The sequence below is a fragment of the Scomber scombrus genome, chromosome 16, assembly GCF_963691925.1.
Source record: "Scomber scombrus chromosome 16, fScoSco1.1, whole genome shotgun sequence".
NCBI classification, from domain to species: Eukaryota; Metazoa; Chordata; class Actinopteri; order Scombriformes; family Scombridae; genus Scomber; species Scomber scombrus.
Window position 1 is genome coordinate 17768572 of NC_084985.1, and position 25590 is coordinate 17794161.

Genomic DNA, 25590 nt, shown 5'->3' on the forward strand with positions numbered 1-25590 from the left:
AGTAACGCAAGAAATAATTCTTTTTCATTCTCAACTCCAGACACCCGCAGACCGTTCTTCACAGTGAATGTTATTCATCTTGCACGCACATGTTCAAGCCAGAGTGTTTATACCAACAGAGTCAATTTTGAACAACACAGAACAGCTTTTGCTATTGCATTCTGTCTTCTTTCAAGTAATTGTTGAATAGCTCTTAAGACTATAATCGGAGTCTTTTAATGGTATCCATGTTAACTCGTAGGTGGAGTTACAAATTCCTCCTCTAATTAGTTCTTCCAGGAAGTCACGATCTTGCGGTCATGATGGTAAATGCAAATTCAACCAATGGCCACAATACTTGAGGGGGCTTGCAATTTTGCTTAATTCCCGCAATTTTTACACATTATGATCATAAATTGTCCATAGGATTTCCATACCTTGCGATAAAAAATGAAAGAGTTTTGCAACAAATCCATCAGGAGCTGTGCTGAAGGCATCATGGCACAAAGTAAGCCTTTCAAAATAAGAATAACTCCTTATAGTCAGCAAAGCTCTTCCATCAAGCGAATCTCATGCTGGTTGACCATAAAAAAACTGCAAAACAGTAATTGATAGGTTTTATACGAAATGTTGTCTCAAAGACATTGCACTTTTTATCCACACAGAATGTGTTCAATTATTATTACTTAAAATGCATTTAAAGCACCTATTTTGTCATGGAAAATGTAGACTGTATTGCAGTCACAGACCATTATGTAAAGCTACGTTGTATTTATGACTAATGATAAATAACAAAAAGAAGCTGGGAATTAAAATGTTTCCAGCTATTTCTGTGATGTGCAGTATACATCAATATATCATATCATGAAAGTGATTACATCTTACTCTTTCTTCATTAGGAAGTAGTGTTTGAGAAGAAAATAATTCTTAAAATGACCACCAGCACACCTATTTGAGCGCCTGAATTTAGCAATTGAGACCATAATGACTAATTGTAAAAAAAATGAATGAGTTAGGATTAGGTTAGTTGCTGCTTGTTCCAGCCACAGAAGACGCTACACAAATAGTACTCGTAATGAGTAAACAAAACTTCATGTGTAAGATCAGTAGAATGCCAGTGGACAGTGGAAAGTAGATACCCACATGCCTCCTGTAGTCTTGTTGTGGACTACACAAGCTGGTGCATTCTCTCCTCTTTTTTAAATGGATGTCAAGATAAGAGTTTGTTTTGAATGGATCTTACTGCATAAATGATTTTGGATGCCCTACAGGACAGCGGTTGGTCACTTTGTGAAATTAATAATTAGCAGAGATCCCTTGATGCAACTAAAACTCCATTGAGATGACAAGAGAGGCCCACATGTAGGGCTTGCCAAAGTATATCAAAGCTTTGGAAATCTAATTTGGAAGTTTCAAAATATTCAATCCAACTTGAAAGCTTTTTAACATGTTAGACGTTGACTTCGAACTCATTGCTCTTTGCTCATCGAGTCTTTGAAACAGACAATAAGGACAAACACACAAGTGAAACTTCATTTTCAGCCTTCATGACGTTTTTTTGGTCACATATGAGATGTAACTGGGACACTGTTGCGCTGGAGGAAGTGTATCACTCAGTTACCACAACACAGACACAAACAGTGCCTCCTCAGTTTCAGAACAATTTCATGTTCAATTATGGGTAGATGAAACTAAACAACAAGACACTGTCAAAGAATCTACCATGTGCCATGTTAATGAGGTTGAACAGCTATTGAATATTGAAATGTAGACCTGAACAAGAGTAATTTCACCCATTATTTCCATTAATCTTATTCTGTTAGTTCCTTTCTTTCCTGATGACCCCCCCAAGTCTCTAATACTTCCTCCTTTGTGTTATTTCTTTTTAATTTGAGATTTTGCTTCTTGTTTTTCCTTTCTGCTGTCCATCCGTCATCCGTAGCCTGTCCCAAGCCCGTCTTTGCCAGTTCATGGTGGCAGAGAGGCTGGCCCTGCCAGGGTGGTGGGCCCTGCATGCTTGGTAAGAGTAGATGTAGTAGATGAAGTATTATGACTAGTGCACAAGGCCGTGCCCACCTTGTGAGTTCAAATGCTAGTCAACACTTTTGCTGTGGTGATTTGAAGCCCTTTAGGTGTGCCTGACCTGCTTTCTCAAGTCACATCAAGTGCATCTGAAAGTGATTTCAGAGGTATTTGGATGTTGAGTTTGCCCGTGCTTTCACCATCTCGACCATCCTCCTTTTACCTCTCGTCTGTCATTTACTGTAGTCGGCGCGAATGTCTGATTTGGATGTCTGTTCTTCCCTTTTGAAAGCACAAAGTAGAAATTCTCTCGGACTACGTGAGATGAGAGCAGATGTTGCTCTGTGTGTGTGTGTGTGTGTGGCGTGCCTTCACATTTTGCTCAAGTGTGTGTTCTTATAGAGGAAGGAGTTTGTGCCTTTTGCAGACACTTACCTTGTGTATATGTGTGTGTGTGTGTGTGTTTCCCACAGTATGAGTCATCGGGTCTGGGCCTTATCAGCAGCAGACTGAGAACCACACTGAACCGGATCCAGGAGAGCCTTATTGACATGGTAAGACTGTAACCCTCTCTCTCTTTCTCCACTCTCCTTCTCACGTTCTCTACTACTCTCTCTTTCCCTTTTACCAGCACTCGTTAACTCATCACCTGTCTCATTTTCTGACATAAACATGCACTCTCCACTCTATCCCTGACTATACTTATGTGCATCTCTCCTCTTTATGTTTTTTTTTTTCTGTCCATCTACTTCAGCCACCCAAACCATGCATGTGGTCTTATTTTTGAGAGAGCCCACAGCATGCATTGCCACAAAATGCATTATGGGTCACGATTATCTGGTGGCCAGTGGTCACTCACACACACACACGTCTCCCTGTGTTTAAGTGACCATACCAGGATGGATGTGTGTGTGTGTTATTCCATTAGGGCTCTCAATCACCATCCCTTTACTACATAGCAACAATTAGTCTGGTGCCGTTCACACTCTCCTCTATTTTTCTCTGATACTGGATCTCTCCGCTGTCTGCCTCTGTTACATGATGATGCGAGTGTCATTTCTCGCTTTGTCTCCATATTAAACAGCCTTCTTGGCCTGTTTTTAATTTGCCCTTAATCTGCAATGCCACTGAAATGTGGCTCCCCTGGGAGTAAATATGAAGTTCTGTTGATATTTTGGCTTGTCTTTCTGTTTTTAGCATGGCAAAGTTGTGTCCCTCGAGTCTAATTAGGGTAGAAATGTAAGTGAATGGCTCACTGAACTCTTATTTTTAGTCTTTCTGACTTGAATATAAATTTGAACACACAGGATCAACATGTTATTGATGTGTGTTGTCAGTCGTGGACATTATTAACAACATTGACTCAACTTTAAATCAGACAAATCTAAAGCCCAGAGCTGCTGTGTGGGGAAAAATAAAAAAGCCATGATTGCTTATGCATAGTTAAATTAGATTTTAATCATATGCCACAAATTTTGACTTGCAATATTCTATCAGCTCTGAAAATGAAAAAGAAAATGTATTCTTTTCCCATGGTGAAATCCTGAATAATTTTATTTTAACTTTCATTTTCCGAGAACCTATGGGGCTTTCTGTGTCTTCTCAAATATTCTCTCCAATGTTATCCGTATGGAGCTGTACGTTCACAAAAAACACCACAGACCAGGCCACAGGACAAAGTATTAAAATGTGACATTTAGTATTTTTCTCTTTGGGGTTGAATTATTTTTTGCCGCTTTAAGAAAAGAGTCGATAGATGGAGAGATAGAGAGGGAGGTAGAGAAATAGATGGGTAGATAGAGGGAGAGAGAGAGATATAGAGAGATAGATTGATAGAGAGAGAGGTAGAGAGATAGATACAAAGATGCGGTGGGTAGGACTGACCTCCTGTAATGACCATCATGTAATTATTGAAGCGGAGATGAAGACACTCTGTTGTCTGACTAGCAGGTTGTGTACAGGTGTGTCATGTTGTCCATTATGTTTAGTAATGTGTTCATAATCCTCCTCTTCACAACTAAGCCTCTAGAGCACAGTCCTCAGCACAGAGCTCACCTTCTTCATCAGTTTGTTGAGTTTCATAGAGTCGCCGGCTCTGATGCTGCTGCCCCAACAGACGGCTGCAAAGAAAACTTCACTTGCCACATTAGACAAGTAGAAGATATGAAACATCTTGCTGCTCACATTTAAGGACCTAAACTTTCTCAAGAAGTAAAATCTGCTGTTGTCTCTGATGTCAAGGTGAGCCACCACGTGTCTGTAGCCCTCCAACACCTGCTTGGTGGTAATCTATAAAGTTCTGAGCATACAGTGTGTATAATTTAAAGTGTCAACTGGCTGTCACTGGAAGTAACAAACTAATGACAAGCTGGCATGGCAACCATCAAGGCCAGACTGACCTTTAATAGACATCACACCAGAATGTAAAGTAAGGCGAGTACAAAGAATTTGTTCAGCACTGCCTTTGCATGGGGGTATAATCAGCAGTTTTCCACAGTTGGGAACACACAGAATCCAAATCAACATCTAAAAACAAAGCATTTATTTGACGAAAAAATGTCATTTTGCTGTGATAGCAGTGCTGGCTACTTTGCTGTTATGTTTATAGTTTAGCAGTTTGAAGGTGGCTTGAGGAGAAGGAGGGAACAAAAGAACAATCAAAAAAGAAAACGAAATGAAGAAAACCAATAAAAGTTTAAAAAAAAAACACGAAATAGAATGACGAACTATCAAAACTTTAAATTGTGTTAAGCTGTGCAATGCAGCGACATGTTTTCTCCCCTGAGGTGGTACTATAGCAACTCAGTAATTTTCTGGCTAAATTGTGAGCTGTTTTTAAATGTCAGACAGGCTGCGTCTGACATGCTCGGTGCTCAGCTGCCTTCTGTGGAGAATGTGTTTATCCTCTGAACTGTTTAACTGATCAGATGGACCAATGTACAGACCAAGAGGAGATGGAAAGAGAGAGAGAGAGGGGACTGTAATGCCGCGTGGGAATTCTGTGAGTGAGCTCTCTCTGGAGACAAAATTGTGCTAAAACACTTGCATGCACACACACGCAGTTCAAATGAGCATAATCATATCGCTTTGCGGCCATCTAAGGCTGCCTGATTAGGAGCTATTTAAAATCACCTCAGAGGGGAGGACACAGAGAGCAAGTCCGGCTTTGTAACTACATCCATCCTCCCTCTAATATATTGGCAAATGCTTTTAGTGTGTCCTGTCTCATATGTAAAACTATTTTAGCTCATCTCAATAAATCATTCAGTGTTGGAAAATGCCCTGTTTTCCAAACTAACACAGCCCTCCCTTATTTATTTTTTTATTTTTCATCTCTCTTTTGCTCTCCTTCTGCTTTTCTGTATTTCACATCATGACCCGCACACATAAATCTGACGGACGCACGCTGTTCCATTAAAAGTATCAGTGCGTATTGTGCATACGTGTGGTGTTTGTATAGGGCTCTGATTTCCAGAGCTCATGTACATTGTTGTTATATTTATTGCAGCTTATTTCCAGTTTCCATGGTTTTATTTGACGTGGAGGCAAAAAGTCTTGATTTTTTTTTTTATATATGTGATTTCACTCCAAAGTGAAAATGTATTCATGTAGAGTACACAAATGCACATCACACCTGCATACTAATACACACATCCACACACTTCCACTCCAGAGATTGCAGCAGGGTAGACCTCATTTGTGAACAGATTATAAAGTTAATTGCATACTGCATTTCAATCGAGCTGCCGAATCCTTGTGGTTTTGTTCCCCTGCTTTGCCGTCGCAACTGTTTGATTCCGAAACCAATGTGCTGATAATGACTCATGGTCCCTTATGAACAGCGGCGAGATTCCATCTCATCTCGTCTCAGAGACAACGTGGCTTCAGCTTAGATTGGGAGCCCCGCAGGGAAAAAGTAAAAGATCATCCCCTAGTTTATGTTCTATTTCCTTGCCTCTCTTATTCTTGATTACCTTTCTGAAACCTTGTCGGTTGTCTGGGTTTGATGATTTTCATTTCAGGTTCACTCACTTATGATTCTGAATATTTAATGTGAAGTGTTTGGAAGGTTGCAAAGTTAGGGAGGAACTTCTAAGAGTGGCAAAGACTTAATTGCCTTGCTGAAATATGCATTGTTTTCCACAAAACACTCGTTACTCAATGTTTAATCACATGTGCTGTCATCTTTACCCAAATGTGAAGCTCTTGCTGGTGTTATTTGGAAGGAATCAGTTGTTATCTCTATTCTGTGAAATGATGATTTCATTCCTTTGGTGATATTGCTTGGGGCATGTTTGATGACAGTGCCATGTCAGAGTAATGCCATGAACCCCATCTGCGGCCATATTGTCACTGGCAAGAAAGTTCAGCTGTGACAGCTGTTGAGAGGTATTGCTGCAGGCAACATTGTGAAGAGAGTTGACACAGGCCAGGATTTCCAATGATCGCTACCTCTGGTACACCATCTTATTACTTCTCTCTACTTTAACTTACATTAAAAAAAAGTATTTACTCTTTCAAGGAGTCAACCCATTTTTCATACTTATTTTTGTAACTTTTTCCTTTCTCATTCCCCTCGCGTCTTCCTTTACTTGTCCTCCTTCAATCTTATCTGTTAGTCCTATCGCCTCATTCTCTTGTGCAGCTGTGTGCCAGTGATTACATGTCTTCTCAACTTTCAACACAAACAAGCGCTTATATGGTTCCACACACTTTATCGGTGCTTTTGACTGAATATAAAATGGTGTGTTTGAATGTGTGTTTATTTCAGTGTTCGCCATCAGCCCATGCATGAAGATAAGATCACAGGGCTGGAAATGATGTTTGACTTCCTTTTTTTCCCCTGTTCTGGTCTCGCTGTTGCTGAAGTCAACCCACAATTATGAGTTGAGTTGTGTGTGTGTGTGTGTGTGTGTGTGTGTGTGTGTGTGTGTGTGTGTGTGTGTGTGTGTGTGTGTGTGTGTGTGTGTGTGTGTGTGTGTGTGTGTGTGTGTGTGTGTGTGTGTGTGTGTGTGTGTGTGTGTGTGTTCATGTGTTTACTTATGGGTACTCGGCTTTAGCGGAGAGTGGGGCTCAGGATTTTTCAGGGCTGGCACTGAAACAGGAATTGGAAGCCGGGTAATTTCTCTGTTGGCATCAGTAATCAGCAAGCGTTCCTGCGGAAATGTACACAGAAACACACACTGACAGACAAGAAAACCCACAAAACAATATGAAGTTTAACAGACATATTAACCCACATATATAGGTTTTTAGTCGTGCTATACATCACTCTCTACATTGAACACTTCCTGTCCAACACAGTTTTCATATTCTGTTCCTATCTGTCCTCCAGTAGCTGGGTGATAATCCGTAAGCATGTGTTGCGGTTGTGGTCCGCTACACTGGCTTGGCAAAGCTAACACACACTGGCACGCTGCTTCTCTTGAGAAGCACTGGCTAATGTCACACATACACACACACACACACACACACACAGACACACACACACACACACACACACACACAGACACACACACACACACACGTACACACAGAAGACATTTTCTGTCACACAAGCACACGCTGCACACACTGAACCCAGTCATTAGTTCTGCACTCCTCGCAGGGGCACATCACTGTCCAGACTGGTCTCTTTGTTGCCGCCTGCTGTCTCGCTCTGTGAGTGGTGCAACAAGCCAGAGGGGATTGCCATTTGACAGGGATTATAGGTCATAATTAAGCTCCATGGTGTGTTTATACTGTAGATGTCAGAGCATCACAAGTATCGACATTTTGTTGGGGGGTTTCAGTGGAACACACGCACAGCCCTCATATTGAAGGGCCCAGCTGCAGGTCACGCTTCTCAGCCATGTGGAGGAGACAGTTGATCCCCTTGGATACAGCTTCCTGTCTACAGCTTCTCCTAAACTTCTGCTAATGACTCATCAGATTGCCCAGTGGGACAGACACAGTGATGAGAAGAATTAAGCACTTTAATTTAAATCTTTATTTTTCTCCCAAGCTCCTTATAATTTGATGTATTTCATTCATGTTGAGCTTTCATAACCCAAGTACATCGATACAGGAAGAGAAGCATTTTCTTTCTTCCTGTTTCTCAGCTTTTTTCATCATCCCAGAGCAGGTGACCAGACCAGCAGCTCTGGGAAACGAGGTTTCAAGAGATAGGTTTAGAAGGGCCGTGCGTGTCGCACAAAATAAATGAAGGCCCTAATTCCATTTGACATTAATCTAATGAGAACCAAATTTTTAGTATCAGAGTGACAAAGAGGTGCAATACGATCCACTTGACAGTAATTGCCTAGCAGCCAGTCCACTCGGATTGGCCATAAATCTCTATGGAATGGATCAGAGAGGAGTAAGCAGTCAATCACGACAGATTGAAACACTTCACCTGAGCGATGACTTTTCAACACTCAGCTGAAAGCTTCCTTCATGATAAGGATTATTACAGAATTGTAAAGCTGTTAATAGTTTACTGAACTTTTTACTGAACTTTTCAAATCGGGTATCAGGGATCTTTTCTAATTTTCCTGAGGAATAACATTTGGAACTTCTTTTTACCTGCAAACGGTGGTTTCAGAAAGGTCATAATTCTAATGTCAAAACTTTGCTTTGTTAGTCTCCAGGACTTCTCTCTGCAGTCTTTTCCTTTGGTAACTGATATAGATGTTTCCCACTCAAACTTTGTTTCAAAATAAGACTCAATTATGCCTGATGGTGTTATGTGAAAATGTAATCAGTGTAGATCTGCAAATAATCTTATCAATCATTTGGTTTCTAAAATATAAAAAAATCTTCAAATGTCTTGTTTCGTCCAACCAACAGCCCAAAACCAAAGGCACTCAGTTTACTATTACATAAGACTATAAAAACCAGCAAACATTTGAGAGGTTGGAACCAGTGTTGGCATTTTTGCTCACAGAATGGCTTCAATTTAAAAATAGGTTATCAAAACGGTTGCTGCTTCATTTTCTGTTGATGCACTAAATGATTAGTCGACTGATTGTTTCCGTTCTAGATGAATAGTTATGCTTGAATGAGGCTAAGTTAAATAAATCATCAGCTTAATTACATTGTCAGATGTTAATTTACTAGATCAGTATATCTGTTGTCTTGTATTAACTGTATTTTGATATTTCTTCTTATAGCAGCCATTTAAGTTGAGGACGATTTCTTATCCATCCTCCTGAGGGGAATAAAACGTTACTTGACACATTTCCTTGACGCATCAGGCAGACTTGATACAGGAAGGGAGTTCCTGTCACTCCTTGGGTGCTGCTGCTGACAGATAGAGCCTCCCATACACAACACAAAACTACCTCAGGCTGTAACTCAAAATTGAGCCGCTCACAATATATCACTCGGTGGACGTGAAGGGAAAGCCCAATAACAAAACAGTGGCTCCAGCAAAGGTGGTCTGACTCAGCAGTTCTAGAAAAACAGAGAATTTGTTCGAGCCAAGTGAAAGTCACGGCCCCGCACTGCAGATTGTGGCTATTTAAGTGTAATAAGTGAGCCACCAGCGCACAGAAATAAGCTTTTTGGGTGATTTGTGTTTAAGAAACACCAAGTAAGTTATGTTAAGTTGGCCTTTACGAGAATTAAACTTAGGCAGAGCGATGAGACTGTGGACCTGCAGTCCTGCACTGTTCTTCCTGATCGATGCTGAGCTGAATACCATAAAGCAGAGCACAAAGCAGTCATACTTTACACACAAACACAGTACATGATGTACATATACAACTGGGTAAATATCTCATTCTCTTGTCTTTTGATCTGTTTGAGGAAAAAACAGTAGGGATACATAGTTGTCATGCTACTGATGACTCCCCATTTTCCATTCTTATTCAAAGCTTTGCTCTTATCTGGTTTTAAATTCCTCCCTGGACGTTCATTTTTATAAGTTTTCTTTTCAATGGGAATTGCAGGGCTTAATTTCTAATCATTACACCAGGGTAGATAAGCTCCTTGGCTTTGATGTTTGATGTCTTCATACTTAACCACGCTGTCGGTCCACATGGGGGAAAACCGTTTTTGGCATTAAAACCTTGCAGCCAGAAACAAAATTTGTACTCCCCTTTGCCTGTCCACAGAAGGTCCTCAAGGACACTGAAGTCGATCTTTAGGCAAGCTGTTCTTCTTCCACTACTGGATGTTACCAAAAGCTGACAGAATCAAGTAAAAAATTCTTCCCGAAGGCTTTTGGGGTGATGCTGCTCTCCAAAATTCCCAATCAAATTATGGCTTGGCTCCGAAAACATTTTATAAACTGTAATGCAGTTGCGGTGAAATGTCTCTTGAAACACTGATAATCCTTTCCATCCTTTTGTATGCTCTGTGCTCTGTTTTTGTCTTGGCATGTGTGTTTATTTTCTGCAACAACCAGAAATATCTTTGTATATTTATATCTAACACCCCCCCACCTTCCCTACCATTTCTGGCTCACTCTATTCTGTCTCTAGTGTATTCTGTAACATTCACATTAATTATTGATCACTGATGAAGTCTTATCACCCTGACAGTGAAGACACACACAACTGTATTTATATTACAGGCTTGAAAAATGACAAAGATACAAAGACAGCTAGAGAACAGCTTGTCCTTAACTGCAACTTGTGTGACTGCAGACAGAAAGGAAGACATTTTAGGTCAGAAATTAAACAGAAGACCATACGCATGAATAAACTTGTCAGATATGTTTAGGTATTAAGACAGATGTATTTGGTTTGAATGATGGCTGCTGGCCAGTTTTAATAACATTGTCAGCCAAAGTTTTGTCAAGTGTGTTAAGAGCAAATATGAGCATAAGTCCAGAAGAGAGATAGAACAAGAATGTATGCAATCTGTTTATGCAATTCACATATTTTCCATTCATTCGCTCATTTTCTATAAATATATAATTGTCTTGGCCTGTTATATTGCTGTTTTGTTTCACGTTATGAAACATGATGGGAATTCTAGCTTTTCTTTTGTGGTGGCTGTAACAGTTTAATGTCTGCTGCCACCTACATTAAGAGAGTTCATTTATGATCATAAGAGTCAAAATTTCCTAAAGTTAATATATTTGGGTTTTTAATGGTTAAGCGATTTGAAGACATCAACTTGGGCTGTGGGTTAGGGTTAGTTAGTAACTTAAGCCTTCAGTTATATCTGTAACACAAGCACAGTATGTCAACATCATGTCAATCAAAGGTTTGCATTACTTCAATGCTTGGGGGAATTACGTGTTAAATGTCATCCAGGAGCAGAGTGGTTAGTTTAAAAGGGAAAAAAAAAACTAACAAAAGACTGACGCTATCTGCCTGTCACAGGGAGGCTTTAGGTCCCTTTTTACTCATCAATAAGCAAAAAGGTCTTTAAAATGGTTCATTAACTGAAGAAGCACTTCTATCTAAGCTCCAGTGCCAGGCAGATAATTAAAACACCGTGAGCTCACAAAGAAGAGCTCCAGTCCTGCTATTTCGCCCCCGTTTTGTCACTTCAACTCAGATTATACTGAGCATTCACACACCCACACAGAGATTTCCTTTCCTCTAACACAATGGGCAGAAATATATTCTTTCATTCAAAACGCACTGATTAACTTTGATTATGTTTCAAAGTAAGTGTTCATTAAGTGTAATAAAATGGATTATATTGGCTGTGGCTATGGGCAGGTGAGATGAAAAAGATGCTTTGATTTGGACGTGGTTGTAACTTTCCGTGATGCTTAGCCAGTCCTGTGCAGTTTAATGTGAGGCTTGTTAGCCATGCTTGCAGTGAACTACTAGCACAGGCTAAAAGACCACATTTAATGTTGGTGTGATTAGCTCTAATAGCATGTATATGTGGCTTTTCCACAAGTAGAATAGTAAATTATGAAAAAATTATGAAAATGCCTCGAGTGTAAGTTCAAGTGAAATCTTAATTATTGTTTTATGAGTAAAGACCTCTTACAGCCACTGCCCTGATTAATTAACATAATTGTATAGATTACACCCAAACTGATAGATGGAAATACTTAGCATTCATTCATTAACATTCAGTCTGCTCCTCTACAGTTGGCTCATTTAATAGGGCTTCTTTAAAGAAAGCGAGACTGTGGATGGAATTGCAAAACACATTTTCTAAAGGATCTACTCTACTTTCTGTCATTGAGGTCACCAGTGAACATTTTCCAAGCACAACTTCAAAGTAACAGGCTTCAGTGGGCCTCGCAGCTTGTTTTTGTATATCAGTAACTCGATTGAGCGTCTTTTATCAGTTGACCGCCTTCTGTTCCTCTGTACCAGTGTTGAACAAATTATACCCTGCAGTGCATCCTCCTTGGAGAATGCCAAATCTGTGTATTGCCTGCCAGGAAATCCACTTTTGGCCTTACTTGCTAATGTGGCTATTGGTCTGTAGAATTGCCAGCTTTTTAAATGTACTAAAACACAAATATAATAATTAAAGAAACTGAATCTAATACTTCTTTAATTGAATCAGCTTTTCTAACCATATTTGTATAATAGAATATGAATGGATTAAATTATATGATTTGTAAATTCTTTTTTATTTTGTATTTTACCACCTACATATAAAACACTAAATTTGTGACTAAATAACACTTTATTTTTTACTACTGAAACCACAGAATGAAGAGAAGCTCACCAGCTGTTGCATTTTATGCGTCTGTGCTGATCATATTTCAAATTACAGGCTTTGATTACATTCTATGCCAGGTTTTTATGAATGTTGCTGAAATCTGGAAACATTACAGTACTTTGTGTATAAAAAATTTGAAGGAGGATAACAGGTTCTAATCTGTTTTTAACCTTTATTTTTTTAGAGGAGTTTCTCTTTTTCAGGTTTGGTGTGTTTCAATCACACATTTATACCTGGAAGCTCCACTGGAGCAGGCAAAAGCAGGCTTTAGGCCACCACTGCCCCAGACTGATTTAAATTTGGGGTTACACCTTTACATTTGGATCAACTGTTGTACCTTGTACATTATTCATACTGACAAAGCCATGTGCAGTCAACAGTGATTGTGAGTGATTTGTGATGTGAGACGGTGTGTGAGCTATAAAGAGAAATACATGTCAGTTGTCTATGATGTGGGGGCAGGTTACTCGAAGAAGAAATGCATACATTAGTTATTGCAACAAAATGGTTCAGCAAGGCTTTATACAGGAATGGCACAGTCATGGTTGGCTACACTGCTTATGCATGATTATTTTCATTTATTCATTTATTTTTACTCAGTCAGAGGTTGATGACCATTGAACTTATAACACTAGGGTGAATGTTCTCATGGTGTGAACGAAAAACAATCATATTTATCTTCCCATAAAATAGCAAATTGATGTCAGCTGTGCAGTATAAAGAGTAAGCAGCCTTAGGCTATTTTGTAAAAGTCCTCTGAAAAGTTGTGTGATTTGTGAGGATCTGCTGAGTGTGTGTACTCAGCACTTGGCTCGGACTTTGAGATCGCTCTGGCAAATGCAACAGATGCAATTTGAGAGCATTTTATTGTAGAACTGTTTTACCAGGCTTGGATGCACATGACATAATTCCAGATTCATGGTCATTTGGCGTTTGTCAAAAGTTTGATTTCTTTTCCTTCTTGCTAACAGGAAACTACTAACAATAAATTAACTTACTAAGGGACTTGCTAATGACCAAAGCTCAACTTGTCAACCATAAACTGATGGAGCATGATTGAAGGTAGCACATTGAAAGTTAAATGAGTGTCTTTTAGGGCAATTATGTATTGTGTGAATTGTATATTCTATGATTTCTTAGAATATGTGCATAAACTCTATATAGCCACATACATAGAGACATATATGCATTTCTTACATCATCAGCATGCCAGAAATGTTACCAAAAGTGATAAGTAGAGCAGAGAAACTCGAGGTTTAAAATCTAAATAACTTCAGCAGCTGCAGGATTTAAATCAAATGAAGTAAAAACCTCTCCACTATAAGTCATGCTATATGGAAAGGTCTGCTTCGTCCCCCATTCTTCAGCCCCTTGTATGACTTTGAAATATCTATCAGTGAGGCTTAATTTGTACAATATGGCGTTCTTTTGCACGGACTAGTACTTGGCAGTACAGCAGGCACATGGAGTTGGTTTGCTTTAATCTCACTGAAATCATTTGTCATTTCGATCGACTTTCATCACAATCAAAGTGAACTCAAAATGCTTTTTACAGTCGTATCTTTCAGGATATCAAATAACAGAGTTTAAACTGCAATTGGTTCGTCTCCATGGTGATGACTGAAGAGTTGTCGCCATTTTTACTGTATATGTGAAGCTATTTTGAGATGTTTCAGATTAATGAAGTTAAATTGTACCTGTGTTTTGTGATTCATCTGATGAATCATACAGTTACAGTTCGGCGCATGTCTGCCAACAACCATTAAGATTAGTGTTCTTGAGTCATAATTTCCACAAAAATATACTTAATCTCTCATTTGTTGGAATTAATTTATGCAGAGAAATGAGCTCTTGATTATAGCCTATATTGAATTTATTTCCAAATTATAACAGGCAGAAGCAATTGAATTTATTTATTTTATCCATTACATTAACATGCTAGATGTCAACCAATGTATCAGCAATGATTTGCATGTTTATTCCACAAAATCATTTAAAATACTCAGGGGTTCCAAAGGGCTGCAACAGCAGGAAATTATGTTAATGCTATTCTACCAAATCATGTTTGCCACCATTAGCATATAATGATTGTAGATCAAGCATCTAATGAACTAATAAACATGAGGCAGCAAATCAAGGCGTATGCTGCATGTGTGTCACCTTAAAACCCTGCTGATGTTGCTACTAAAGCTTGGTTGGAGCACGTCTAAAAGCATTTTCTTGCCTCAGAATTGAAGAAAATGGATATGTCAAATTTTAAATGTCATGGAAGGTGCTTGGTTTTTGATTTTTGATTTTTGATTTTTTTTTTTTTTTTTTCACCTTTTGCGTTACGCACGGTCAGAACAGAAAAACAACTTTCTCCTGACTGTCTATCAGGAGCCTGCTTTTTCCTTTTTTTGTATAAAGTGTTTATGCTGCAGGGGTACAGTCAATGAAAGGTCAAGCCTCATGTGGTGTGATTAAAAATAGAAACAACCAGACTTTGCTGCAATGCAACACAAGTGTAATTGATAGGATTCATGCTAAGGAGAATGTATGACTACCAGTGTGACTTTAATATTGCAACTCAGTGATAGAAGTCAGTGTGATGTAGCAGAATTAAAGGGAACACTGTATTGGGAGCAAGTAAAGAGATAAGAGACAAGAAATGCAAATGGTTGCTCCGGAGCAGTGATGGCTGCTCAAAAGGGGCATCTAGGACGAGAATGAAACACCTGCTGATATATATATAGATATATTTTATTTATTTTTTACGTCATTTGTGCATACACATAATTTTAGATGTCATAGAGTATTTTGCTTTCCTCCTAGGGGTGTATTTGGAGGCTGGCTTCCAAGTAATGAGGTATTTCTCACATTGAAAATCCTCTTGGTTTACCTTTTGTAAACTCTACCTTGTGTCCCCAACAGGAGCGAGCTCACAGACAAAACTTTAAAAAAAGTTATTAGTGGTTTTGCTGTCCTGATGTAACCAGCTGCATATTACGACCAGAGTATGGTACCACTCTCATGATTTGAGGGTATTTGAATTTGAGAGAAGAAGGGGGAAAAAAAGGATTTAATACCTACTGAAAGAAAAAGGGATTGGTATTTTTTCTTTATTTACTCATCTATTATTGGCTATTGTTTACCACCATCAACTGGTTTGCAACAGTTTTCATCATGTTCTACATCTTCAATCATTTATCACTGTTTGAATCAGGCCCTAATGGCCTTTCTGGATTAACTCCATAACTGCTGTGAGTTGTCATGTCTATGCTGCTGTGAAGTGTTCTTTGAGTGGCTTTAACCCTTCACAGTGATTGGTGACCTGACATTACTGACGTTGTAGCTTCGAGTGGATTTGTTTACACACAGTGCTGTCGTTCATAAAGCAAGGGCGAGAATGACTGTAGGATAAATTCATATTAGCTTAGGCAGACTAAAAGAGTGTTGGGATACGGGAAATGATCAACTTTCCAGTATTGTTGAGGAATGTTTTCCTAGCTTGAAATGATTTAAATTGCAGCATGAAGGTCTTAACAACAATCCCGATTGAGTGTTTCAATTTGTGATATGAGGTCGCCTGCCTGTTAGACTCATTTCCTCAACAAGTACCAGTGCAAACTTTTTAACGCACGTTCTTGAAAACACAAGTGTACTGAATAAAGCATCAACACAGTTCACTGATTAAAGTAATAAGTTAGAAGTGTCTCTTCAATTTGGAGCTAAAGTTGTACTTTCTTTGCACTGGGTTTAGAATAAATACTCTCTGTCTCAGCTTGTGTACAAGCCAGAGTTTGGGTGCTTTGGTGTAGATGAGAGATGCTACAGTTCAGTGTGGATACACTGCAGCTTCTTGACATAAAAGAGAAAGTTTGCAGTGTATGAAAGATCAGTGTTTTATCTTTTTACTCTCCTTTCATCTCTGTTTTTGTAAATGGCAGAACAGGGAAATTTGCTGCTGGTGAATCAGACAGTAACGATGCACTAATCGTGTTTTTTATGTGCAAACAGATGTTGCGTGTGGTTTAAAATGTAAGACATATCCTTATTAAATGTCATTATTAGTATTATTCACTTAACCATAATGAACTTGCTGTTAAAAGCGTGTTACATTTCATTTTACCATCTGCGCCAAGGAGTGTGTCATACCATTTCATGTCTTGTTTTATTCATGGCTCTGAGTCTAACACATGAAATGGTTTATATTTGCAAAGAGTTGCACTTAGGAGAGATATATTGCACCATCCATAGGGAAACCATTTGAATCCCTGCGCCGTAAAAGTAATATAATTAATGTGTTTCTTCTGAACGTGATAAAATTTTCTTTCAGACTGATAATGGTCTCTGCAACAGTGAAGGTGTGATTGAGTGCAGAGAGATAACGTAGAGGTTCTGGAAAGGTTGCATTTTTCACATAGGAGGAGACAGTATAGTTCCAGCAGGTCTTAACCATAAATTGTTTAAGGAGCTGCATACTGTGCATTTTTGTACTGTGTGCTGAGCTGCTCATATATCTTTAGTGGATAGATGGCTGTTAGAGGGACTTAAGATTTCATCTTCTTAAAACTGTACACTTCACTGCCTGTTTTACAACAAAGCACAGATATTTTTCCTATTTTCCATGTATTAACTTTCTTGATAAACTAGTGACATGAAGTCTTATTATGTGTTTCAGATGAATTAGAAGTGATATAACCATTTACTTCTACATTAGGCTTTGTTTTGCACATTTCCTTATTCTATAACAGCTTGTCTCTACTCTGTGTACTTAGTGCAGTCTCAGTAACAAAAGCTTTCCCCTGGTTGTCTGTTATAATGGTGCTCGTATACAAAATTAGACCCAGATTGCACAAGAGTGTGGTTTGTAAGTGGGAGATATGGTACAGCATTAATAGCCCTCAGTTGTTCATTACCTGTGTGATTGCTATTGATCTGCCACAGGCTGTTTTTGGGGGCTAATGCCAACGTGTTACATCACCTAGGAAGATTTTATAGAAAATAATCCGCCCTGCTGTATGGAATCTCAGTGCTTTGCATGTAGATACCGATTATTATGACTGATGGGAAAGGATTTAGTTTCAAATATTTGTCTTTCTTTTTTCAATTGTTTTTCAAATGAAAGGATAAAAGCATTGCTGGATGGAGAGGTAAAGCAGAATACATCAAAAGGAAGATAAATGCTGGCTGTTGAGTGTATGGTCAGCAAAATTTCAGAGTGTGCACGCTCTGGATGTGACTGAGTTCCACAAGGTCGATTGAATTTCAGATTATGCTTACATTCGAGCATATATCTGTAGTTTGTCTTCATTTTGCAAGAGAAACATTTAGGTCAGGTAAATCTGAATTCAACTGTTGGACAGTGAACTCGCACAGCAGCTCTGCCTAAGAAACCTAGACAGAGGATCACAATTAACACTGTTAGTAACAGTTGATTTAAGTCATTTATTTCTAATAACCATAATATTAATAATAATAATAACTAGACGTCCCAGGTAAGTATATAGGGGTCCAAAAACCCCGTGCAGTTTGAAACCAGAGGTTAATTAACCTCACGTGATTGGGAAAGCCTTAAACATTTAGTTTAATATACATTTGCCTGAATGTTTGTAGGTTTTCCACTGCATGCTAACTTGCTCATTCATCTGTGTGTTTTCCAGGAGGCAGTGGGGGAAAATGCAGGAGTGCACGGCCCCACAGAGGACAAGAAGGAGAAAGTTCCCAGCCCCCATCTCAGCCAACTAGTGGTCCTCACTAACAGTGGGACTCTTTATGGGCTGGCACAGAGAGTGGTGGCCACTGAGTCTCTGTAAGTACTCTCTACAACACCCAAGTACAACCACAAATAATTACTGTGCATAATAACCTAAATAAGTAAACACAGAGTAATTACACATTAGGACAGCACAAAGCAGTATCAGTGATTATTCCTCTGCTGCCACTACTACTTAACTTAGTGAATATGACAGCATTGCTTGTCCCATGTCATCACTTGTGTGTCCTGTGATGTAACGTGTCAGTTACATCACTTTGTTGTTCAACAAAGCGTTTTCTCTGATCAAGTGAAGAGGCTGTTTCACCGCTCGCTGCCTCACCTCAAGGTGGTCCTTATTTCATTAGGCAGTGTTATACAGCCTAGCCTTCAAGGATCAAACTGCAGTGTGTGGCATTATTGTTTTCAACATGAAGCCTGTTTAACTGAAAAGAAGAAAAAAAAATGACATTGAGATCCCTTTAATTTGTTACTTGTGTTTAACTCTACTTGCTGTGTCTGTGTAGTACTTCTTCCTCTCTTTCTATCTAGTGGATCTAAATACGCTACTCATAGCGCCATCATATAATTAGGTCAAAACATAATGAGTGCCTCTCCTCCTGGACCCTGAAAAGACTTCATAATGAAAGCTTTATAATGAAAGTCTGAGGGCCCAGATGACACTGCTGCAAAAATGCTGAATCGACTTACACTCCCATAAAGTTTTTTAAGTATCGGAGGAAGGAAACAAGCTGGGAAGAAAGTGAATGAAAGTAGAAGAGCTAAAGTACAGAGGTGAAGATGCTACTTTGGTAAAGTTTGAAAGGAAATGAGTCTCCTGGGGGAGAAAGGAGACAGACTTGTTCTGGGTAGGATGGCATGAGACATTTCTCTCTGCTATTAGAAAAGGTACCGCACCAGCTAACCTCAGTGTGTACTGTGAGCACCTCTGCCATCTACAGCTTATTCAATTTTAAACATCATCTTTAAAAAAAAAAAAAAAGCTGCTGGGAGTTGTTCAGCCCTGGAGTGGACAAAACAGCAAAGCATGCAAGACCTCTGAGCACAACATATGAGTGCTGTGAAGTGACACTCCTGCTGTTGTTCATCCTTTTAGCTGTTCAGCAGTGTCATATTTAAACAAGCGTGATTAGATAAGTATGAACTGCAGGGTGTGCTTTTATTCCACAACCACACCATGTTGCAGAGCTAAACACTCACTGTTCAAGCTAACCTTAATTAGATTCTCTTAGCTCTGTGGAAAGAACTAATGTGGTTTATTTATGCAGTGCACTCTCAGATTTAGTGGTATTCACACAGCACAGATTAATTCTTGCTGTCAATATAAGGATTTCTATTAGGTTCTGAGCATCCACAACAAATTGCATACTACAAATCCAAAAAGTATCTTTTCTTTTTTTCTTTTTTTAAGACTTAAAAGAGGCTACTGAGAGTTGTTATATCCACATGCATACAAACATTTCCTGCTGCAAAAAGATATTAATGCTCAGTTTAGAGTTGTCTTCCTGTGTCGATAACAGCTCAGAAAAGGTTTGTGATTAGTTGAAAGTGGAAAGAGAAATAACTGGTGGCCCATTCCTACCAAGTATAAAATGTTCTGCTCATTATATATTGGGATCACAATTCTTTAAAAAAGTAAATAAAGGGAGTATTATCAAAATGTTTAATTGTGTGTATATATATATATAAAAGAAATGACTATTGGCCAAAGTATGATATTGGATTTTTTCAGATTTCTTATCGTTGGTGTCTGACTGTTTTATAAATACACTTAAAACCCTGCTCTCATATTTTTAGTGTCCATTCATCAGCTAAACCCTTGTGCTAAAACATCCTGCCAACTTACTGTGCTGTACATTCTGCTCCAGCCCACCCAGTTGGTTTCAGCTGGACCTAGATTGTTTATCAGCTGATTAAGGAGCTGATGATGTTCAAAGGGACAGGGACAGCTTTCAGCCCCGATGGAGAGAGTGTATTATATAACATTGGTTGCTCAGTTGCTGAGTCATGGTGTAAACACCGCAAATCTGTTGACAGATGGCAACTCGACGTATCCCATTCATTTTCTATGGAGAGCAGGAGATCCAGCCTCGTGGTGCATGATGGATACAGCGCAACGAGTTGACAGACCAACCACTGTATCTGAATTTGCATAATCACGACTCCACCTCAATTTAATGCAAAGGAGATCCATCCAGTGCAACACAACCGGCTCGAAAACTCAGATCAAACTGTCAAACTAGGCAGTGCTGATCAAATATGAATCAATATTCTGTTACTGCATTGCCTAGTTCTCACCTCAAATGTTTTCAGAAACATACTGCTTACTCTGATTGTTGGTTTTGGAAAGTTGGAGTCAGCCCCACCAATTCCATCATCAGAAATGTGTGGGGATAATGGGTTTTTGAAGCAGTTCTGCTGGAGAATACTGCAGTTTTTCTGGCTTATTCAGTATATTTCTTCTCCTTAATTAATACCTAGTCTGAAGCTAAGTCGTCGTACTTTGGCATTCTCAGTCCAACCCAATTGCACCAACTAGGCTTAAGCCTTCTTGTCTCTAAGACTAAGAATCAATCTTATGCCTAGTCAGGGGCAAGTGTGAAGTCAAAATCTAGGATGTTTCTATAGTAACGACCTAAACCACACACATTATAATACTGATCAGCATTGTAACGACAATAGCACATCTCGTACATCAACTGTACAGCAATAGATGGCAGAGAGTTATTAGGGACAGAAGCAATTCATGGGACATATAACAATGAGGAGCTGATTGTAAAGTTTTGATCCTGTAGCAGAAATCTGTTTGAAGAGCTTATTGAAGCTGTCACTGGACTTTATGTGGGACCACAACGTTTGTCTTTGTCTGCAGGTATTGTCACCTGCATTGCAGCTTTTAACAAAAAATGTACCTTGTACAGTAACTATAATTAGTCTTTCTTCCATTACTCCCAATTAAACTTCAATAATTGTCTGTATGCTGTATTTATAGAGAATTATTCATTTCCTGCCTAAAATTGTCTGCAAATATATGCAAAAACTGAACAAAATCTTGAAAATGCAGGATAAAGATAAATCAAGTGGAAAAGAAGGTTACAAATAAATAAAACAAAAAAAGTCTTAAAGAAAAGGCAATTTGATTGTCTCTTTTATATTTAGAATTGACCTGAGGTGATGATATGAAAGGAAGAAAAAGTGAATGGGTTAAAGTCCTAAAATTGGTGCCCATCTTGTCAGCTCTACTTTATGATGTGATCTGTCCTGATCAATGTTTCAGCACCATGGATAGTCATTTTTTGTCTCCCGCTCCCCCTTTGGCGCATGTCGCTATCCATGGTGCTGAAACATTGATCAGGACAGATCACCACACAAAGCAGAGCTGACCAAGGTAGGCGCAAATTTTAGGACTTTAATCCATTCACCTTTTAATTCCTTTTATATCATCATCTGAATTTTAGAGACAATCAAATTGCCTTTTTTCTTCTTTAGTCCTCCATAATGTCGCCGCAAATTAGAAATGATTAACTACAAATTAGCAGGACAGCGGGAGATTGTTAACAATGTATCCTAGCAACATGTGCTGCAAGGCAATAGCCATAGTCGTGTGTCCATTCACATGGCCGTGCATGCTTAGACCCGATGTAGTTAAGACCGGGCTCAAGTGTAATTGGAGTAATTGACGTAATGTCCATTCTAAAGACTGGTTTTAACAAAGACTGACTTAGCAGTTAGGACCAGGCTTGATAAATACCAGTTGCCCAACCCATCCCAGCCCACTGTAACTTTCTGCTGCAGTTTTTATTTAGTGTACGTTAACACTTCATTGATCAGCCTGAATCAAAAGGTTTTTATTTAGTCAGAGCTGGATTCACAGTAGAATAGGAGGATTAGTTTTGACTGAATTGATTTTTTGGTTTTGGGGTTATTTTGTCCTGTATTTCTGTCTCTGCTGCTTCACTTACTTTTCAAGGATAATTGAAATCCATTCATTGTAAAAAATAAAATAAAAACATAAACATAAAAAACATAAATCAGACTTTGTCTTATGAGTTGGGAATCAGGAGGAGTTTTCAGAAGGTGCAAAATGACCATAGAGTCAAGAGACCGGAGGATAATTGTGACAACATAACATGTTGTGACAAGGCCTGAGTTTAATCTGTAATAAAATGTGAACATGAGAAATATTAGATTACTGCAATTGCAGCTATTCCAATTTACAGAACTTGCTCAGAGGTTACAGGGAAGCCTAAATATAAGTGAAAATTTGTCTAGATTTTACAAATGAGCATTTTATGTCTTTTTATATTTTTAAATGAACAAATCTGAATGTGAAAAACCTGAGTATCCAAATATTTTTCTTTCTCTTTCAAACATTTTGCTGATGTGGCAAATAAGAAAAACATTAAAAAAAAGCCCAACTACAATCATTCCAATTCAGGTCATTAAACCGGAATCAATAATTTAGAAGAAATAAATTAATAATAATATTGTGTTTATATATAAACAATGTTGTGTTTTTCGATGTCATTGCACTGAGCAAAATAAGAATTCATTCAAAAGTAATACCAGCTCTTCTAAATAGAAGTGCCACTCTTGAGTAATAGAAAAACAAGACATAGGAAAGATGATTTTATGTGCCAAACATTTTGTAGACCTCATCATGCTGCTACTGTGAATTAAATGGGTGTCTTAATTTTTTCGCAGTGTGTTTTTGGCTGAACAATTTGAGTCCCTTCAATCCCACCTGGACACAATGATGCCTGCAGCCAAGAAGCCCTTCCTGCAACAGTTTTATTCCCAGGTATTGTAAACTTAATAGTCATGATTGCAGTAACTGTTAATCATGTTGTGAGATACAGGTAGGGTTGTACCAAACATCTAACTACAGCATTACCAAACCTGTCATCATGATTTATTGTAATCATACAACAGCTCTTAAACAGTGTCTGTATTAGCCTTTTGGTTATATGAAAAATTGTATTGTATGAAGGAGTGGATTTCTCTGTAAGCACGCCATAAGCCTGCTTTAAAGTTCAGCTCAATTATAAAAGGACACACATCTTCTAACTAAAATTTAGTGTGACATATTGACAGGGTCTTTGATGTACTTCCTATAAAAATATTTCAGTGGCATTCACTTATTTGCAGCCATCATTCTGGCTTTTGGTTTTCCTTTAAAAGCCAATTTCTCCTTCGCCAGACAAATGACTGTATCTGCAGCCCAGCATTCAGTCCTGTTCCTGATCAACAAAGGAGAAAATTGTCTGTCACTCGTAACCAAAGCACGTCGCTCTTTTTTATACAGGCTTTTCTTTTTTTTCCTTTTTTTTTGGCCACTTGACATTTGAAATGTTCAGGTGCACACACAGGTCCATTTTCCCCAAACATCAAATGAATGTCATGTCCTATGATTTCACTCTCAGAAATGTTGCAATTTTGCATTGTGCAATCGATGATGTTATGTTGCCTGAGCATCATATTCGTCTCAGAAGAAACATTGACTTCATAACTGCCTCATCACATGTGACGTTCAAGAACATGTGGAACATAATACATGTACATCTATTCTCCCCTCCTCCATTCAGACGGTGTCCACAGCCAGTGAACTGCGGAAACCAATATACTGGATTGTGGCAGCCAAGGCCATTGACTATGAACAAATGTTGCTGATGATGGCTGGAGTTAAATGGGACATTAGGGAGATAATGTCACAGCACAATGTATATGTGGACGTTCTGTTAAAGGTAATGTTGCATAAGAGGTGTGTAGGTGAGTGTTGATGTAACATGTGAAGTGATGTGTGTTATACGAAAAGAGGACAACTTTTTGTGGTTAGCCAACAACAACTTTACTGACGGCTGCCATGCTCAACGACAATAACATCAGTAACCATACAGCTCAGCTCCACCCCCGAACATCTCTTCTAAGACCTTCACAATAAAAGCACTTTACACTTCTCCCTAATACATAACGTATATTCCAGACTGTTACCAGACAGGATATACCACAACCAGCACATAAATATTAACATCTGAGACTTAACAATGTGCTTTTGGTTAATGATTGGTTTATGAATAAGCGTCACAAATTATTAATTCAATTTAATAAAAAAAAGATTTTGTTCTTAAAATCATGTAAATGGAATTAATAAAGAAGCATTAATTGATATAGACACAGCAAAACAAGCTGTAAACATACAGTAATAGTGTCACCTTGTAAAGTTGATAAGGCCAACATGTTAGCAACAGTTGCTTATTTAGACATCTGCAGACACCGATAACATTAGCTTTCATTCAACAATTGCAAGTCAAATATTCAGTCTCCTCCTCTTTCTTTGGTCCCCACCAATTCAAAGAGGGAAATATATGGCTCTTCTAAATGCTTTACTATGTTCACCAGCAAGTGGCTAACTGCATACATTAGGTTTATCAAAGCCTTTTCACCGAAAACAGCTACCTGCCGAGGCTGAGCAGAAAAGTTACAGGCCAGAAAACCAAAACAGTGAGCTAAAATATGCTAATACACTCTCATTTTGTATATGTTTATCACTATAAGCCACCACTTTCACATTCATTTTACTAATTCGATATATTATTAATTAAAAAGAACAAACTTTGTCTTGTTGCATGTGATAAAGTTTTCACAAGTAAATGTAACTTTCCCACAAAAACAAAATGGTTTTATCCTAATTTGTGCAACTTAATCTTATGTTCAAAAACCAAACATGATTGCTGCAGCCATTTTATAGAGATAATATGCAAACATCTTCCCATTAAGCTTGTTGCATCATTTATGCCACTGAGACTCTTTGTCAGTTGAATATAAATGATGATCCAATGTCTGCTAGTGTCCATATTTAAATCCCTCTTTCTGTTTTTGTATATTAAGCATTTTGGAAGAGTTCAAAATTGTCCCAGTTTTTATTATTCTTCCCAAACAAATAATTGTCCACTGCATCCTGTTAGTGTAATGCAATATCTACAATATGCAGAAAGTAGAACACAGAAAAGGCAGCAGTTATAGACTTTTCTTCTATCTAGCAGGGATTTTTCCTCACGTAGTGTTTTTGTTGTACTTGTGAAATACAAACTGGGTTATACTTTTAACATCTGTGCCATTTACATAAAGTATAACTCGTTATTCCACTTAAATTCTACAGCTCTGGACTTTCTTGTTAAAATTCATTTGGGGACCTTTAATAT

At 38.4% G+C, this 25590-nt stretch overlaps 1 protein-coding gene across 1 annotated transcript in view; it reads left to right on the forward strand.

Annotated features, from left to right (window-relative positions):
* vps50 (VPS50 EARP/GARPII complex subunit) overlaps positions 1-25590 on the forward strand; it is a 108216-nt gene that overhangs the window by 74635 nt on the left and 7991 nt on the right. Inside the window, exons 22-25 of the mRNA XM_062435924.1 lie at positions 2475-2555; positions 18276-18424; positions 23093-23189; positions 23974-24132. Coding sequence (XP_062291908.1) covers positions 2475-2555; positions 18276-18424; positions 23093-23189; positions 23974-24132 — 486 coding nt within the window. The remainder of the gene's footprint in view (positions 1-2474; positions 2556-18275; positions 18425-23092; positions 23190-23973; positions 24133-25590) is intronic.